At 30.5% G+C, this 20,847-nt stretch overlaps 3 protein-coding genes across 3 annotated transcripts; all 3 read right to left on the reverse strand.

The window, feature by feature from the left end:
* Positions 1–47: 47 nt before the first annotated feature.
* LOC125059944 (ubiquinone biosynthesis O-methyltransferase, mitochondrial-like) lies at positions 48–1,910 on the reverse strand. Its single transcript, XM_047664661.1, has 5 exons — positions 1,664–1,910; positions 1,270–1,384; positions 914–1,048; positions 518–785; positions 48–224 (listed from the first exon to the last, which is right to left on the reverse strand). Exons 1-5 carry the CDS (start codon positions 1,789–1,791, stop codon positions 109–111), a joined length of 762 nt encoding a protein of 253 aa, XP_047520617.1. The 5' UTR covers positions 1,792–1,910; the 3' UTR covers positions 48–108.
* A 1,760-nt stretch (positions 1,911–3,670) lies between these two features.
* LOC125058831 (aldo-keto reductase AKR2E4-like) lies at positions 3,671–10,793 on the reverse strand. Its single transcript, XM_047662978.1, has 7 exons — positions 10,662–10,793; positions 9,234–9,329; positions 7,772–7,942; positions 6,822–6,938; positions 4,753–4,920; positions 4,194–4,394; positions 3,671–3,890 (listed from the first exon to the last, which is right to left on the reverse strand). Exons 1-7 carry the CDS (start codon positions 10,698–10,700, stop codon positions 3,702–3,704), a joined length of 981 nt encoding a protein of 326 aa, XP_047518934.1. The 5' UTR covers positions 10,701–10,793; the 3' UTR covers positions 3,671–3,701.
* A 7,150-nt stretch (positions 10,794–17,943) lies between these two features.
* On the reverse strand, positions 17,944–19,765 carry LOC125062525 (structure-specific endonuclease subunit SLX1 homolog). The gene is made up of 4 exons (XM_047668521.1): positions 19,336–19,765; positions 19,151–19,202; positions 18,821–19,012; positions 17,944–18,397 (listed from the first exon to the last, which is right to left on the reverse strand). Exons 1-4 carry the CDS (start codon positions 19,512–19,514, stop codon positions 17,993–17,995), a joined length of 828 nt encoding a protein of 275 aa, XP_047524477.1. The 5' UTR covers positions 19,515–19,765; the 3' UTR covers positions 17,944–17,992.
* Positions 19,766–20,847: the final 1,082 nt, after the last annotated feature.

Genomic DNA, 20,847 nt, shown 5'->3' on the forward strand with positions numbered 1-20,847 from the left:
ACCTCCAAACAATTTCTAACTTAATCATTAAAATCATTACGAGAAAATTTACTTCCGATACCTTTATTAAATATCCTTAAAAAAAATTATTATAAATATATGTTAAACCTAGTCAATTTTCGTAGCTTGAATCGCATACCACATAGATTCAAAAAATACCCATTGCCAGATTTCAACGTAGGGGTAGTAAATTAATCCACAAGTGTTGTTGACTTCACAGTTATCTGAAAATAAACGTATTGAGTAGAAAAACAAGCGTACTTTCTTTTTACTGGTCTCAACTCAGCTCTTTTAGATGAAGAATTTAGGAAGAGGTGTATTTAGTTAAACTATTTAGAGGTTACTCTAATGTGTATTTTTTACAAACAAAAAAAGAAATACTTATTCCTCTCTTGGTACAAAAACTAATAAATGTTTCACTGATATATTTATTTTTAAAGGCAAAAACGTGATCGTGTTTGCATTTATGTTTTTATTGGGATAGATTGGGATCAATAATTTAAATAATTTAACTTACTCTTTTCCAAAATCTTTGTAACATCCTCTGGGGTTATAAATTTTTCATAATCATGTATTCCCTTTGCGGCGCAACCAAAAACATTTTCCGAAAAGAAAACACCCATTCTCGCTGTTAATGTTCTATTTGGCGCTGTTATGAATATTTTACCACCGGGTTTTAGGGTTTCTATGCATAGCTTTAAAAATAGTTCCTTGTTCACTACATGGTCTAACACTTCTGAAGCGACAACTGCGTCGTAATAGTTGCGGTGATTTTGAGCATGATCCTAAAAAATATATTCTACACTCAATGTTTCTTACAAATTATTCTGTGGCAGCATGTTATTAGATACATCGTCCCTAAGAATGAAAACTAATGAAATGTTGAAGATTAAATCTCCGCATAAAGACTTACCTCGATAGTTGTGCAGTAGTATTTTGGTCTATTGCCTGCTACTAATGGATATACGCTTGTATGTTCAGTTGCTAAGTCAATTAATTCTTGACACGGGTCTATCCCAGTAACTTGGGCTCCTATTTTCGCTAAGCCCTACAATATTAAGTTATCATTACTAATTAACTCCGAGCATTCTCCATTTGGTTCTTCAAATAGTATCGTTTAAAATAATCCTGTTTATTAGGTAGGTTCATATTACATGAGAGAATTATAAGCATGCATATCAATACTTCCGCTTGGGTTCTATATTTCTTTTGAGAAGTATTAATGGCAAAGATTATAAACGTTCCTTTTATTTTGAGATGTAGGATTACCTCTGATAAAATGCCTCCTCCACAGCCTACTTCCAATATTTTCTTGTTTGCCAGGGGTTGTGATAATTTCAATATTTCGTCTTTTGATACAAGTCCATCCCTAATATATGGTACTCTAAAACAATGATTATCGATAAACAAAAATATATTTCGCTTAAACATTTAAAAGAACTGCTTACTGTTACAAAAATTGGAGTTCGAAATCTAGAAAAAAACATCTCATTAATACTTTTGTATATAACCTTGACATAGAATACAATAAATACGTTATAAAATAAATAAATAAAAACATAAAACGGTGACACTGTTCTTTTTAAATAACTCCAAAATTGTATTCCCTAAAACCTGTTTCAATCGCATGATATTACATGAAACGTGATAACTATATAGATACCTGCGATGGTTCAAGCTGTGTAAGGTCACAGTGCAGCCATGTGGGTCCCACCACAGGTCTTTAATATTTCTATGCCTTTCAATTTCTCCTTCATCAACTGTTGTAAAAGCATCATGTGTAGCTGACATTCTCTAACAAAACTTAGATATATGCTTGATAAATTTCAGTTGAAACTCTTATAACACACGCGACTGTCTTCAACGACTAACACCAATTATAATAAACCTGCAGTCGACCTACACAAAATATATAATTAAATATGTATAATGAAAATTTTACGAATATGAGGACGTTAATTATGTATAAGTTGAATAAAAAACAAAACCGATTAATACTTACGTCATTTTAAGATTTAAAATGTTTTTGTAGCGATTAACATATATATGATATTTTTTGATTTGGGTAAAATATTGTAAATTTTTAAGACAATCAAAAAAACATCGTTCATCTTTTTTATCACTATATAGATACATAAATCAGTAGATGAACAGCAAAGACAAAAAACTTACTGTCTATTTACAGCGACGATTTAATACTTAAATCTAATGCCATAAATGTTGCATATCTATTATGTGCCACAATACAAGGGACGACCGAGGACATGAAGATACAAAACAACTCAATTTATTAATAATAAATATATTTAATACATAGCGGAGTGTATAGACATTTTTTAGTCAAGTTTAGTTGCGATGACAGCGTACCAAATGCATTTATTTACGTACGGGAAGTACCTACGTGAACCCGAATACGTTATCCACTTTGCAGTCTTTGCAGTTTTCAACAACCAGAGAGAAATAATAAATTTATTAGTAGATATGTCTAATAAAAAATTCATGGAAATTATTTATTCGTAGAGATATTTATTGTCTGTTGTCTGGTCTCTGGTCTGTTTTTTTCATCCTACGGTATTGTTTAAGGGAATTCATGAACTGCTAACAAAACTGACTGACTTCTAGCATTATACATATATTTAAATATTTATATATTAGATCACTTAAACCTCTAAAATTATGCAAATTAGTATCTTACCTTTATGAGGCATATTCGCAACAAACTGTTTATCTCATAAAGTCCGCTTTTAAATATTCTCAGTAAAAATATTACGATGAAATAAATGTAATAATCGCGTTCTATTTGGAGTTGTGCGTAAACGGCGATGTGTTAAGAAATGTTTCAACATTATAATTTCGTGTTCATTATTTCCGAGGCATGGATGACAACATCGTAATGATTTGAAAAATTCGATGCGTGATCCTAAAAAAGACATTATCAATGTTTTTAACATTAAAATTAAGGAATAAATTAAAGTTTGTAAAGTCACGTAACACACATGTTCTTTTTTGGTATGGGATAGGATAGCTAAATATTTTTAATAGTAAATTTGTTATGCATGCATACATAACATGTGTTGTAGTAGTTATTATATCTTATAGAGTATCGTAAGGTTTGAAGTCGTAATTAAAACAAAATATCAAAAGTAAAAACATATAATACAATGTAATAATATTAATTATTACGTTACTGGTCAATCCGATGTTAAAACAACTGAATTTTTTTTCCTGCGGCGCGTAAAGGCGCGTAAATTCTATACTTAAAATAGATTTAGTTAATCTACATTCCAATTTCGGTGCCATTCAAACGTTTGATGTCAACGATTTATTATTATATTCCAATAGATGAGATTAGATAATATTTGATAGTAAGCAAAACTGTAAGGTACCTACTAACATACCAAAAAACTACATAACTAGGTATTATACGACTAATGATTCTTCTCGATTTTAAACGCAGATTGTATTAAAATAATATAGAATATGTGTATAATAAAAATACATCTGTATGCGTGAAAAAAGGCGGATTTTTATACGCACTAAGTATTACTAGTATTTTTAAAGGAGCTCTATAAGAATGCAATAAAATTTTAGTTAACGTTGATATATCGAACAATATTTAATAGGTAGGTTGCCACGGGAATGTGTCCAAAGGAAGAATGAAACAAAATAATAAAACCATAGAAAATCTTTATAAAACATTATTAATATTCTACAAAGGGATAGTTAGGATAATCCTTCCAATCAACGGGGTTTATGACGCGAATGTTTTTGTTGAAACGGCTAATTGTAGCTATTTCATCCTTTGTTAAGCTGAAATCGAACAAATCTATGTTCTGAGCAATGCGGTTTTTGTTTGTGGATTTCGGAATCGGGATTATGCCCCTGTCGATCTGAAACAAAAATATACAATTCATGTTAACAAAAGCCAAATGTAATTACTTTATGACGCACTTTATTATTGACTTAATATGACTCTGTCGTAATTCGTCTGTCTGTCAAATTATTGATATTAAAAATGTTGTATGATTTCTGAATTAGAATGGTGTTTACATACGATAATAGATAAAAAAAAAGAAAATAATAATAAATCAATCTTTTTAGAACAACTTTTATCTTAAAAATAATAATCTTTATTCCATATTCGCCAACTTTGCTCTCAATATATAGCAGGAGTTATCGCTAAGAATACTCACCAAGTATCGAAGTACAATCTGCGAGGTCTTCTTGCCATACTTTTGTGCTATTTTGACCAATTCTGGGTCATCAGCCCTTGGAGGTGGTGCGGATTCCATCTTTCTGGAGACCAGAAAGCCAAATGGACTGTAGCCCATTGGCACTATACCCTTGCTTTGGAGGTAGCTAATCAAATTCTCTTGAGTAAGGGTTGGGTTGACCTGAAATTATGTTCACGGCGAAATAATGTTATTTATTGAAGCACAACGGAGAAGTTACTCGAAGTTTGTTTCATTGTTTTAGGCCACAGACACACATATTAGTAAAGTTGCTTTTACAGGCAGAATGACGTGATTATGAACTACAATCTTTATATCTTGTACTTGAGATTCAATCTAATAAAAAGGCATGAATATAGACTAACTAATTTTGGATTCCGAAACAAACCAACTCACATACGACGTAATTCGACGATCGAATTCTTGACACGATGATTTAATTTTGTTTTGTTTCTTTAAAAAAAATGATTTAACATATATTCAAATTAGTAATAAATATCCAGACACAGTTAATAACTACCTCAATTTCATTGACTGCTGGCCAGATTTTTGCAGTCGATAGGAGTCGGTCTATTTGTGACATATTGAAGTTGGACACACCAATTGAACGCGTGAGACCAAGGTGTTTTGCCTGCTCCATACCTTTCCATGTTTCTGTGAAATCGACGTTGTCTGGGGAGCCATCTGCCTAGAAGAATAATTGTGACTCAATCGAAGCTGATTTCGAACAAAAACATTTTGCTCTTATTTAAACGTCCAGTGCAGACACAGTGAAGTGAGAACTGTTTTAATATATCAGTTGTATCACAAGAGAAACAAACATTAAACACTTATTTACCTACGGGAGTCACAGCTAGCGCTAGATCTCAACTCTGGATTTTACCCTTAAACCTCAGAGCCTGCGATTAAATCATTACTGTATGTCATATATACAATGGATGGATCTTATCGAAAATATTATGATTACTAAACGTCATGTGACGAGAGAAAAAATCCCAAAAATCGACGGCGTATAAAGTTCAGAAAACTAAACATTACGTACTTGTCTAAGAGGGAAACAGATCATTTAAAATCAGTCATTTTTTGTGAAAACTTAATATATGCAAATAGCTAAATTACTAAATTAGCATCGGGCTAATTGCCCGTAAATAAGTTTAAAATAAAAGTATACTTCATGGTACATACAGGTACATGATCTTATTTCCTATTCAAAACCGTGAAAGCATTTATATCTACTCGCAAAAAATAGACTTTTTCATTCTCCTAATGATGATTACTTACAAAGAAATATACATTTAGATCAAAGTAATCAGAATAACGTCTGTATATTGCAAGGGTTATCACCTAATGAGTATTTAAATTGCCTGGAGGTAAATAGATTTTTATGAATACAAATTTATGATATTTGCGACTGTCTCTATTAGAAAACTGTGAAACAGATATATCAAAATTTATGCACTTGTCCGGTCTCGCCAATTTCTTCTTCTTTACTCTTGAAACTTTACTTCGGACACATTATATTTCGATAATAATCATAAAAATATCGAATATATTGTAATCATAGTTTTAGTTTAGTACTTTAACTCAAAAAATATCAAACCAGTATATTTGTATCTGTTTCCAGGGTAATTAGTATAGTGTGTTGTGGGATTCAATTGAGGCTCAATTTACTTATTTTTGGAGTTTTTTACCCAATATGAGGATCGCAGGGTTAAATATATGTCCATACTCAGGCTTAACCTCGTAATATTAATTGTATAGAAATGGCATTATTTAATTGATCACGTATAATTGTTGTACATGTTCTATTAGATACAACATATTTGAATATTTTGTCAATAGCGTCAACCCTAGGTCGCGCTGTCGACACATTTCTAATGTTAGGAAAAATGCGTTAAGTGGTATAGAAAAGTATACTAGGTAACACTGACGTATAATGAATTAAATTATATTTTAAACAGCCCAAATAGCTGGCAACTGTTACATCACTGAAACGGATTAATGAAAATTACGATACAAAATAAATGAACATAACGAATATATATATATTGAATGTTTATAAAAATATTATGTAATTAGAAATATTTACAGGACAATTATTGCACAAATTTTCTTAGTACTTAATTATTCTTTGAAAGTTATCAGAAACAGAAGACAAGCTTACAATGTTTACGTAGTTTGTAAACATCATTTCAAGAAACTCGTATGAATGTGAAAACCAAACGATCAAAAGGAAATTATGTTTTCTTAGAAACATAACTTTGTTTCCAACTCAATGACTATTAATATAAAATTATTTTTAATAGTTATTGGAAAAGTTTTAATGGGTTTACGAAGAATGTTTTTAGCTCATATACATCTGTAATGAATACGAAACAGCTATAGGTACACAGTTGCCTAGACAAGTAGTAGTAGTAGTAGTAAATTATATCTTATTATCCAATAATTTTTAACGCATTAAATTATTTATCTAAATAACTATGCAAGATTTATACTCGATTAGCATACGATTATGTTAACTATTAAAAAAAAGTTACTTAATTCTTAATCAATGACTCTGGGACTACTAAAACTATGTTATATACTCACTTTGGTGGCGACTGGGAAATGAATGAGGTATAAGTCAACGTAATCCAAGCCGAGTTTCTTCAGAGAATCCTTTAAAGCTGGTACCACTTGCTCTTGACGATGTTTGTCATTCCATAACTGAAAATTATTAATTTCAAAATGAATTTGAGAGCTCCCGTTTGTATTATGTTAATACACCTTAAGTTTAGATTCTCTTGTCTAAAATAATTATAATTTAACAACAATAAAATTTATAAAATTCCTTAATCTTAATATGTATATATAAATTACGCGTCACGTTGTTTGTCCGTTATGGACTCCTAAACTACTTAAACGATTTCAAATTTGCCCACTGTGTGCATTTTGATCTAACATAAAAGATAGGATAGTTTAAATATATATAATTCTAATGTACGTGTGTATGTCACTGAACTCTTGAACTGCTGGACCGATTTGAATGGTTTTTTTATATGCGTTTGGGTGGAGCCCTGGATGATTTTGATGCACAAATCAGCCCGGCAGATGGCACTGAAGTCGGTACTTCCATACTTTGTTTAATATTCTAATCGCTTAAAATATCATGCAGGACAATGTCTGTGGGGTCCGCTAGTTATAATATATTTCTTAAATTTGAGTTATAGATGACGTCTAGACAGTTTCCCGCTTAAATTAGTGTTTTAAATTACTAATACCACAAAATGTTTATTTAGTCAAAAAGGATAACATATTTTAGTCGAAATTGTATATGTACACGATTTTAAAAAGTATACCATACTATATTTAAAAGCCTGAATATATAACTTATATTAAAGAAAAAGAAACATAAATTAGTCAGTTATTACTCTATGCCTCTATCATCTCTATCATCATCTATGAAAGCTCCTTGCGACGATTGTTATCATCATCATGATCATATTGTTAGTTCCGATAATAATAAACTTTTTATTTACTACTATATATATAATACAAACCTTTGTGGTAACGAAAAGGTCTCCTCTACTAACGAGTTTGTCAGCAATCGCCTGCGCAATGCCCTGGCCAACTTGCTCTTCGTCAAAATATATTGCTGCCGTATCTATGTGTCTATAACCCGCTTGAATTGCCCAATAAACCGCTTGACGAACTTCGTCTACAGACTCTGACTGAAAAATTTATAAAACAAAATCATATACAATGGAGAGTATGTAACTATAGTAAGAACCATTTAATCTCAGATACATTTCAATTCGTATAAATTACTTTGTCAGTCATGGACACGGTTTCCTGTTGAGTCTGTACGGAAAATGGAAATAGAACTGTCAAATTTTTTTTTGTGATAAATCTTTTTTGTATTGACACAACCCCGTTACGTCATTATAGTTCGACAGTTATTAACTTGATTATATGAACAAATTAAATGTATATATAATTCTGTAAATATTATTTTTATAAATGAAATAAATATTGTGTAAGTATATAGCTTTTTGTTCCTGTTTTAGTTTTGTCTAAATAACTATCTGTCTTGGTAACCTTATCTAATTTTAAAAAAAAATCTTACAGTGGTTGCCTGGAAGGGATCGCTCAAAAGCGATAAGGGTCATTTAATTTTGTCAATTGTATTATATTTCTGTATGCGACGAAGTTTAAAATTAAATATGTATATAAAATGACTCGTTACAAATAAGCATGCCGGTTTTACACTCTTAGCAGCAAATATCGATGTTTTTAAATTTAGTGCAGTTGAATAATTATGGTGTAATTTGTATTACAACATGCGCATATATTCGGAATATTATGTCAAATCATAAGTCATCACTCATCATATCATTAGTTCATTCATAATCTCAAATTAGTAACATGGTTATGTGGAAAAAAAATCATATTATGGCACAGTGCAAGTTCCATACGAGATATAATTACATACATAAGTATAATATTTCATTAGAATATAATTGGCACGTCATGTTTAAGTTGCAATCGAATAACGCACAAAAAGTATAATTTACAATATATCCAACAACGAAGGATTTTATTATTGGATAATACTCTAAAAAAACAATGTTGGTCTACTTCAGCCTCGGCTTCAGCGTGCGACTCTCATCCCTGAGGATGTAGTTTCGAACCCCAGCTGTACGCCTATGGGCTTTTTCTCTCTATGTCCTTATTTAAGACAGGCTCGAACAGTGAAGGAAAACATCATGAGGAAACCTTAATGGATTAAAACTAAAAAGTCGACGGCGTGTGTCAGGCACAGAACACAGGTGGTCAGTCTTCTGCCTATTAGATAAAAAAATAACATAAAACAGATACAATCTGACGTTCAGAACTAAAAGGTTGTACCACTGTTATACTTATATTTAGATGATTTTATCATAAAGGTCAGCAAATTTAAATTACAATGAACAATAATAAATTATATACATCGCGTCGTTAAAAAACTTCTGTCTGTCCTACCTCTTTAGCAGTACCTCGACCGGTTCCCAGAGCCACTGCTGGGATTGTGTAGCCATCATTCAATAGGATGGCTGGCGCTGTCACAGCAATTGCCACCTGAAAAAAATATTAAGTTTTTTCAATGCTCAATGTGTAGAAAATGATTTTCAGACAAATCTGATAATAAAACGATCACCTAGTTAGGAGCAGTTGCATTTTATAATTCAATAAATTACGATTTATTTTACTAACAGCAGCAGCATGAGTGTTGCAGCAAAAAAATATTATTTAAATATTATAAATAAAAAAATATTTAATGATTTCACGAAAAAACAAAAACCTTTAATTATTATCGATTTTGTGAAGACGTCAAGGTCACTTAATTATATAACGTAAAATGAATATTGAATCAAAACAAATATGTACGGATAAATGCCGAATGACACTGACAACCCATCACGTCATTATTAAGTAATAACTTGTTTACACTGGCTTACTTACTCTATTCGAGAAAAAATTTAATGTTTAATTTAGTTAAATTTTTAAATAATGGATGGTAAACCCGTTTTGAAATATACAATTCATTTCATTTTATTTTAAACACATAAAATAAAGTGGATTCAGTCATTATTTAGATACGATAACACAAGGTCATACATAGAACACGTATTTAAATTATAAAACATTTTTTTTATTACATTCAGATAATAATTAGCATACATTTCAAAGATATAAATAACAACAAAAGATGGATTGATTCATTGGAATGCAATTATACGTAAATTGTCTAAAGATTATTCAATACCTGTGCAGTTACACGTAATTACCTTAACACGTCTTTGTTATTTTTTATAACAATAGCTTTAGCTTGGTTTTAAAATATTTAAATTTTGCGTGCAATTCACGTTATTTTTTTTCAAACACAAGGACATGGCCAAAATATTTGATGTATCTTTGTTTTTTAACATTTACATATTATACCTACAGTCTTCAAAAAACATAGTTCCTGGAATCAAGTTTAGACACAAACCTATAAACTATGTACTCGTGCTTACTTAGTTATTTTCAATAATTATAATCTAAAATACTTATTAATATTTAAATCACAAGTTAATGGTGTTTCATAACTGTAGTTTTAATGGCTAAGGTTAACGAACCTATATTATTTACATAATGAATGTCTATACTATTTACATAATGAAGTAAAATTATTATTTTAACTAATATTTAATAACATTAGTACATAAAATTATTTTGCGAACTGCGACAGAGTATGTATCCTTGAACAATTTTAAATGTCAAGATTTAGAACTTGTACTACATTTGGATTTTTAGACTACCTAAATCTAGATATAGTTGAAGAAATAGACCGACCCGTAAAGGTAAAGTCAAGTAACCAAAATAAATATTCTTTTATACAATATGCTGACCTAATCTAATACCACTTACCTGAAACAAAAGCACAAAAACGGCGAACAGAGGTAACATCTCGTAACAAAAGCTCCACGACCACTGACCACGGGGCAGCAAATATCTTGTTTATAACTAGTTAGTCGAGTACAAGAACATCTGTTTATTTAACACGATTATTCACTTAGTCTATTTGCATCTAATACTTTGTATTTATAATAAAGAATAACGAAAAAAAGGGTTGACTAGGCCTCGGCCAATAAGCTAAGACACGCAACCGCCAACAAATAACAATTAAGCTTATCTTATAGAATACATGTTTTAAATTAGTAATAAGTTAAATATAAATAACGCCTTAGTGAAGAAGCAAACAAATACTATGTTCTTTTTTAAGTGTTGTGCGTGAAAGACAATAAAATTTTGTATATATTTCTTAGTAGACAAACAGATTCAATTCCGTGTATTTATAACCGGAAATTTTATTTTATATTGCATGTTCCCTAGAGAATAAAACTTAGGACTTCCGGGCTGAACGCGTTGAATAATTCAAGTATGTGCCGGTCCATGTGTTAGGTACCAGTATTTGTACTGACAACAAAAAAACACAACCTATGATAATAAGTTACATCCACACCTAATCCTATATACGAGCCTTACTTCCGAACCACCGTTTAATGCGAGGGATAAGAATTTGAAACAAGCTACACTTTGTATCACCTTGGTCAACCTTTAGATATACGATAAGGAAAACAACACCATAAACGAAACAAACGCTAGATTTATTCTCAAATTTTTATCAAAAAGAATCTAAAAAAGATAATCAAAATAATGTAACGTTATACATATTTTAATTGTACTTTTAAGATTGATAACGAAAAAAATTATAAATAAAACAAGATTTGTTAAAGCTAGTGTACACGTAAAATAAAATTCGTTCTGCTTCTAGATATAACTAAAAAAACAGGCCAGAAGCGGAAGCGTCCCAATACTATTATGCCTATTTGAAATGCTTAGTGCTTACCAGACTATACCTAGGAGAATTCAGAATAGTGGTGCATAACAAACGACGTCACGTTGGAAAATATTCCAATAGGTACATTTTATCATAAAATTGTGTAATCTTAACATTTGATCCTACAAAGACAATGAAGCTACCACCTACGAAATTAAAAAAAATCAAAGACTATCTTTCACATGTTACATTTTCTCTGAGCGTATTGGTTTAGATGTTGTATTTACCCTTATTAATATTCTATCAAGATTTATACATATTTAGAATAAAATCGATACCTCCTAAGTATACTGAGTCAACTGACATTTTAGTAATTTTACAGGAGAGCCATTTTAAGGCAAATTGTTTATATTTTAATGAAATCAAACTAATTCGGAATAAATTAAATGTTTTTTTAATAAAGATTGAAAGCTCTTCCTTTGGTATAACATGATTTTGCTGAATTTTGTTTTTAAATGATATTTTATGTACATGACTCACTATACACGGGCGGAACTCAATAGTAAAATGGTTTAACTACCAGTTATATTCATGTACGTTGTACATGAAAATCTATGGCTTACTCGAAAATATTACGAAATATGATAATCATTTTATTAATATCATACTAATTTTGGTTATTTTCGAATTTTTTTTTTCCCACTTAGTAATAAAATGTTGAAATTACATCACTTGACTCATTATACTAGGAAAGTACTTACCTATGTTAGTAGTTAAAACCTCAACGTATACTGGACTAATATAATTAATCGAGGCTTTTTAATAAGTCATTTTAGGTATTTCGAATAACTCACGAAATTAATAAAGGTTAGGAAGAAGTAGTCTCATTAACAAAACAACACATTTAAATAATCACGATGTATTTTTCGTTTATACTAAGTAGGACCCTTTTTTGTAGAATGTAGTATCATTCAAGTTTCTTGAAAAGTAACAAACATCAATAAAAATAATAGAAACTAAAAATGGTAACTTACGTTAAACAATATTAATAAAAATAATAGATATGAATAATATAAATATCTAAAAATCTAGGAAATTCTAACGCTCAAAAAATTGCTATAAGGTTAACCAAAATAAATGAAAATATTAAAGGTTGAACTCTATCTTCTGCTCCATTAGAGTTATTTAGATAGATAGATAGATCCATCATTAGTAGTTGTCCAGTTGTTTATAAGTTTTGACTATGATTTGAAGGCCTTTATTAAATCCTGAGACACTTCAATAACTGTGTGTGTATCTAAAAGCTGTATATCATTGATCAGGCATATAAAGCTTTTTATCTTTGTCTGTCTTTCAATTAAAGCGCGCATACTGTCGCCTTCACTTTGTGAATGACCCACTATTAGAAAGCGATGGCTAATAGCTATACTACACTTTAAACTACCTAACATATACATTAAGAAATAAATCCTATTTCTATTTTGGCCTCCACAGTTGTCTGACTAAAACCGGTAATCATTGACACCTTCACCACCCGTATCTTCTATAAACTTAAAATGATAGCTGGAAATTTCAATTGCAACTCTCTTTGCTGTCTGTTGATACCATCAAAAGCAATCACCTTGGCGAGATCCCAGAATTAATATCGTGAAATTATACAAATAATGTTTCCGTTTATAATAAAAAGTACTCACGCTTCCGTGAGGTACATACATTAAGACACTTTTGAAGATCAGATGCTGATGTAAGGATTTCATTAATTTGTAACGCTGATTTTTTATCTTTTGTTTTCTTTTTTCTAGCTTTCTCTTTTTTTTAAAATGCTTTTCATGCTTTTCTTTATCTGCCTGCAGAACTTGCTTGTTATTTTCATAAATGTGACATTGTTCACAAATATCTTTTTTGTGTTTATAAAACCTATATATAGATATTGTCTCACGGTAGTCCATAAACCATTCGATTCATGAACAGATTTGGGAAGGATAAAAAGCCTTCCAGATAATTTTTACTTGATTTTTGGCGAGTGTAATGTGACTCTACAGGAGAAAATGCTTCAACGTGATCTATAACACTGTGAACGTTATCGGATGGATTATATGTTCATCCAAAGACCACGCTGATCTGATTTAATAAATCCATTACCTTTATCGGACTTTTCTAAATCTGTATAAGCAAAATCAAAACTAATAGAAAGGGTTCTCAAGAACATAGTTTTGCAAACCGATATTTTTGTGGTCTTAATAATATTATCTCCTTCTAATCAATATCATCAAGTATTGATAGCTCCTCTTCCATAAAATTTGCATCCGGTGGCAATGGAGACTCTAAAACAAACAACAATTAAAAACACAAGAATTCATATTTTTATATTTAACGTGCCAATATCAAGTTATAAAATTTATAACACATAAAAAAATATATTATACCACAATTAAAACAAATATATCAAAAATTTAATTAGTACATTATTATAGCCAGATAAATCAAGTGTCTTCTTTATAAAGTTTGTTCGTTGTAAACAGGTGTAAATATAGTTGTATCAGTATACGGCGTACTAAGCAACGTGTAACAATTATCAAACAAAAATGGCAAAATCACACTATATGTAACATAAATAAAGTATATCAATGTAACTTACCATATTCATCCCTGTTTTGCATTATATCACCGATTCCTGAGATATTGCTCATTGTATTATTCACCTTATTATTGAGAAAATTAAAAAAAAATCGCGCCCTCGCCGTCATTTATCGTATACTGAGCCATAATATACTTGTATCAATGCGTCCCTCCTCACGCCCCGCGAATACTGATACAATGTTATTTGGATCAGTATACAATGTACGATTTTAACTGATGTTGAAATTGATTTAGTATACGTGAAATTATCTCGGTAATTATATCTCTTTTTAAAAAAAAAATAACACTAACATTAAGATCATGGTTTATTATGTACTTTTGTATAAAAAAAACAAAATACCTAAATTTGTTAGATGACTCAGTATACTTAGGAGGTATCGAAATGAAGGCTAGGTCCGGTTTAGTCCATATTCAAGAGATGCAATGCCCCGTATTGCATAGCAATGAATATTTACATCAAAACGAAAACCAGGCTGTCCTACTTTGATTTTACTTTCACCAGCGTATTTGATACCAAATCGTCAAGCCAATAAATTAAATCACCTTTTCCCGCCAAATAAGAAGTGACATTATAATAGCCACAGATAATAGAAACTTTTTTATGCTATGCGGTATCTTTGATTCAGTAAGGCCATGAAGCAATTTAAACAATAAATGTATCCTCAATAAACATGCAAATTTATATTTTTAAACAAAGACATAAAACTTATATAAAATAATATTTTTGATTAATTATAGCCGGTTTTACTTTAGAAAAAATGTTATTATTAATTATTAACAAAGTTACGACGGTATTCCGAGAAGTCAACAGAGCGAAACATTTTATTCGAAAAAAAATAATATCGAAAGTACTAGATAGTCTTATACTATAGATATTACAATATCCATAACATTATTATGACGTTATAAACATAAAAAAAGTTTGTTAGTATCATACTATTAAAAAACCATTTAAACCAATTAGGTACTTTTACCTATTTAAGTGTCAAGCGATGTGTATTATTATACATATTGTAATTCAATGTAGTTGTAATGTAGTTACTGCAACTAAAGAGAGAGTAGAGACATAAATTATATAATAAAGTTAAATGTCATTAACCGAATAACAAACTTAATCGGATGACTCTCCACGGTTTCACGGCCATGGACAAATAACAGTAAAGATCGTTATGCTCTCAGGTCGCAACGTGCTGAGGACAGTTATCCATATACATATTGGTATGACATACAATTCTGGTGACACCTCCCTGCTTTAAAAGTTTACACCAGAGTCCTCATTCACTCGTGCGACATTCCGTTAGCTAGACTACAACTTAACATTTCAAATATTATGCAGTGATTTTCGTTGCTGAAATAGAAGAAAAAAAACATTGGCGGGAAAATGAAACGTTACTTAATTATCTGTGCGATATTATTTTTTATATACGTAAGTGAGTGTAAGACTCGAAAAATGGATTATCCAACGGAAAAACAATTAGTTTTACAACGTAAAGAGACGTCTCCAGTTGATTTTACAAGATTGCTTGTGATGAGAGTAGTGTACGGTATGGCCAAAGTACTGGGCTTTGAAGAGCCTGTAAGTGGAATATTAAACGGTGCATTCGTACCCCCCGGAGCTGACGACGATGATGACTTTGATGATGATGATGATGGTGGACTATTTGATGATTATTGAGTTTATTCATAAGTAAGATTGGTATGTAGTACATTATTTATATAAGAGTGGCTATTGACTATAATTGTGCTGTTTACTGTATATTTATTTAACTTACCAAATAATTTTTGCATTTATTTTTAATTTTTTACTGAACCCTTTGTAATTTATTCTTAGTTAAATTTTTTTTCGCTAAAATTAAGCGCCAGAAATGTACTGTAAATAATATTTTCTATTAGGTAATTTATTTTAGTAAATAAGTATTTTACCTTCTCTGTTCTACTTGGAAGACCATTATTTATATTATTACTAAGTATTTTTTATCATAATACCAAGCGAATTTGTACCTGGTAGGCAATATCTGTATTTTAATAAGTTTTTAAAAGTACATGTTTAAAAAAAATTGGTTTATATTTTATTATTCCTATAGATATACATTTGTATTTTCACTTATTATTCTTTAAAAATAACATTTACGAAATAATACCTACGCAATGTTTAATAAAATATATGGACCTTGCCAATGATCTTGTTTTATGACACGGCTTAAAACACACGGTGGTTTGTGAATGCGTCACGCGACAGTGAAAGCACGTTAATGCAAAACGTAATTTGACACCAATCGAGTGTAACGCTCTTCGTCACGCAGATCTAATTACAAGTAACATTTAATATTCATCGCATTCTGATCTTAAAGTTATATCTTAAGATGTATGCAATTAAATTCTTTTAGTGAAAAGATAAAAGCACCTAAAAATAAAGAAAGATTCTATTTTCAGTGCCGAGAGAAGATAAAAATAATTTTCTTTATTATATTATTTAATCAGCTCTTAGTGGAAGTCTTCTCAAGAAAATACGAAAACTAAGTATTAAAAAAAAGAGGTTTATCCATTCCCACAAACGTCGGCAACAAAACTTAACAAAATGGGTGTCCATGGACTGCTTTTTATGGCCGTCCAGTTGGCTCATTCGCCATCTTATAAAAAAATTATAAAGCGTAAACTAAAGTTACTAACTATAGTGCTTTTCATGAAAGAAGTCCCGCGGCGATTTTTGGAACTAAATTTGACAGGTCGGCAGTGTTGTCATTCGTCGATGTTATGAAGTTCGTTTGTTGTGGTAGATTTTTGTGAATTTTTAACTAGCTTAGTGCATTTTAAAGATTGATTACAATGCCAAAAGTTGTAAAAAGTTCGGCTCGAGAAATGATATTAAAGGTGAAAGAGTTCTGTGAAGCGGAACATAAGAATCAAGGTGTTTTAATACCACTAAACAATGTTCGGAAGAGAGTTGGCGCCATAACGGGTACTTTTTAGAGTTGCCATTTAATAATTTTTTGCTGTATTGATGGGACTTTTATGATATAAATTCGTTTTGGCGACAAAATTGAATAAATACATAACGTGATGAAACTAGGTAACTGAAATTAAAACATATACATATTACATAAGCATTATAAACTTAAAGTTACTATTATTTTTAATTGTTCATAATTCAATTGCAGGTGTGTCAGAGAAAACTGTAACAAGAATTATAAACGAAGGTATAATAGCAGCATGTACTTCGAAAAAAATTGTAAACCAACAATTATGCAATAAAACTCTGAATAAAAAATTGTATTGCTTTTCTTTACCCTATTTTCTCATCTTTTCCCTGTAAGTAGGTAGAACATCGCTAATATAAGTAAATGAAAATATACTTTTTACATAACAGAAATATTGTTTCATCGAAGTATGCAGAAAATAATATTATTTGATAAATTACATCTGCTATTATTATTATTAAATAAAATAGGTAAATTTTTTACTCATTAATGGCAACATTACGTTATGCGATTGCAGCGCCGCGTCTGGGGGACTTCTTTCATGAAAAGGACTATACCATATTTGTTACCATGGTTATCAGAAACGATTGATGTATAGAAAAAACATCGTAACAATAATGATAAACACGGAAATTTTTGTCTATTACTACATATCTTTTGTCTACCTTCTATGACATCATCTCAGTGGGAATAAAAGGAAATATTAAGAATAAGGCAAACTTAAAAAAAAAACTGCGAAAAATTTATTAAATTATTAAATTGTTGTATTTAATATTAATTTCAATTTATATTCATCGTCATCATAAATCATCATTACAATCAAGAAACCACGAATTATTATCAACAAACATTTTATCCTGTGAAATCTCTTCTTCGTTGACCACTTCTGACTCCGTATCTTCAACATAATTACGTCCTTTCATTTTTCGTATCAAAACACCCCATTTTAAAATGGTATTACATTTTGGACAAGAACCTTCAATTGGAACATATTCTCCAGGAGACAAAAAAAAATCTGCTAAACAAGCTAAATGGGCTACTAAATTACATTTTTCATTGACACATTTAAGTTCCTTATTATCGTTAATATATTCGAAACAAATCTGACAAACTTCGAATGTTGAAAGAACTTGGGAGACTCTGAGGTTTCTGCTTTTGACTGGACCAAAACCGGTTATAATGTGGCCTGGCGGTTTTCGTTCTGGCTGAAATTATTATATTAATAATAAGTACTTACATAATAATATATTATTACTACTATACAGGGTGGCCAAAAAGTCGTGGATCAAACGCAAATAGGGGATAGATGAGGTCATCAGCGGCAAAAAATTGTTCTACGGGAGGTCTCTAAGGTCAACCCCTGCAGAGTTATGATTTATTTTGGTTTTTATATGAAATTTGAATTTTTTTTACTAATTCTTCTTAAAATTCGAAAATGTCTACACCTGTATCTTTCTAATAATATCTACTAGATTGGTACTGATGAGTTCTTGCGTTAGACATACTATTTATAGTTATTTATTGAGTGTATTCAAGAATAATGTATTCAATATAAAATATTGTAAATAAAAATAGTATATATTTTATTACAGTAAAATAAATTCAAAATTTGGTTTTATTTTACTTACAGGAAACTCTTTGTAAAAGTCATGTTCCAGCCATTGAATGGTTAAAGGTAGACGATACCATGGGCCCACTCTCAGCATTTCTGTTAAAACCCTGATTTTAAATTGTATCTCAGTCTCCTTTCTTGGTAATTTCTTGAGGTCTAAATGTTGCAATCTTATTGTTTTAGTAGGATTCTGCCATGCCCATTCAAACTAAAAAAAAATTATGTAGTTAATGCATCAATGTAAATTATATGTTTCACAAAATCTAGCTTAACTGTAATTAAAAATCATAAGAATATATATTCCTGTGAGGAATATAAAAGAGGTGCAAGACTCAATTTTGCCTACCCTTAATGCAGAAATGTTATTTGGGAACCCATGAACTATTAACACCATTTTCCTGTAAGATAAATTGTATGTTTAAAAAATAAGTATTAAACATTTTGAGACTATTTGGTCTCCCATTAACTTATGAAACCTCAACCTAAACATGATATTTTTTTTACTCTCACTCAGTTATTAATTATACATACCAAGGACCTTTATTATTTGTCCGGTGAGCTCCACCTGCCCAAGTGCCTCTATTATGCTGCATAATTCTTCTAAGCGGATCCCTAGTATACCCAATGTAGGTTCGTCCTTTGTACTTAGGATTTATGTTGTACAATAAATACACCCCATAAAAATCGTCAACTATTTCTGGAGATGACATTCTAGATGTACATATTTACAACATTAACAATGGAATATTCTTAACTGGTTCTAAAAATAGGTAGGGAAAAGCTTCTGATAAAAAACAACAGTGTAGTAAATACTTCCATATTATCAATCGGGAATTTAATTACACTTAATAATATATAACTCAGTTTTATATTTCAATTTTAGTACAATCCCGCTATTTTGTTATTTTTATATCGATAATTTGTTACTTGTCAATTGACATCTGTTAACCTCAAATGTCACTAATGCTCTCACTCATATGGCATACGCCATACTCCCTACTTTTACAACATCACAACTAGTGTGCGTTTTCCAATTACAGAGCATTATGCGACTCAGTGCCGCACAATGCCGCATAATGCTGAAGCTTAGTCGGAACGTGAATTAGTTTTCAAATGCATCAACAGAGTGCGCTAAGTCAGTGTTGAAAAAAAAATCTTCTTAATAGAGTTAGCAACCTCATTAATGTATAAATAATGTGGTAAACTTTACATCATTTACGTTTTGAGTAATTTTTTTTAATGATTTCTAAAAAAAAATATACTTTTTCATAACCATTGCAATGTTTACAAAAGTATAATCCTGTAAAATAAATTTGTTTACAGATCCGAATTTTAAAATAAAATTGTATTCATATTTTAAATGTGGAATATAAAAAAAGTAACTATTTATTTTATATTTCTATATTTCTTTTTTTTAGCAATTTGAAATAACTTTAATTATTTTCAAAATCTACGAGGAAACGAAAGCCTTACAAATTTTTCAACAATAAATAATATTTACTAACGAAAATTTCGATAAATGCCAACTTAAAGAAAAACACTGGTAAATTTTCTGTCACTGTGTTGGTATTGATTGCGAGAAGCACGCGAGAGCATAAGTTTTGAGAGTGCTCAATTGTGCGAAGCGTTGCTGTAGTTGGAACATTCAAGTTGAGCATTATGCCGCATAATGCGCTCTAGTGCTGTAATTGGAAAACGCACAGTAACTACAGTGAACAGTCTACACTCTAGTCTCTACAGAGTACATTATAATTTATATATACTGCTTTTGCTGGCTTATAAAATATTATAGCAAAATATTTAAAATATTATGGTGGCTGTACACACTCGGCGAGAGCCTCTCGCCGAGAGTCTCGACCGAGAGGACCGAGAGAAGAGCGCAGCCTGTACACACTCGTTACGTTATTTGTATTTAAAACACCGTTAATAATGGACGTGGAAACCGCTGCTGCTGTTTGTCTTTGTGCAATAAGTTATTATAATTTTCTTCACGTTTACCATAAAAAAAAAATTACGAAGCCATGGCGAAGAAGAAGATGGTGG

This window comes from Pieris napi, chromosome 2 (assembly GCF_905475465.1).
Source record: "Pieris napi chromosome 2, ilPieNapi1.2, whole genome shotgun sequence".
In the NCBI taxonomy this organism is placed as follows: Eukaryota; Metazoa; Arthropoda; class Insecta; order Lepidoptera; family Pieridae; genus Pieris; species Pieris napi.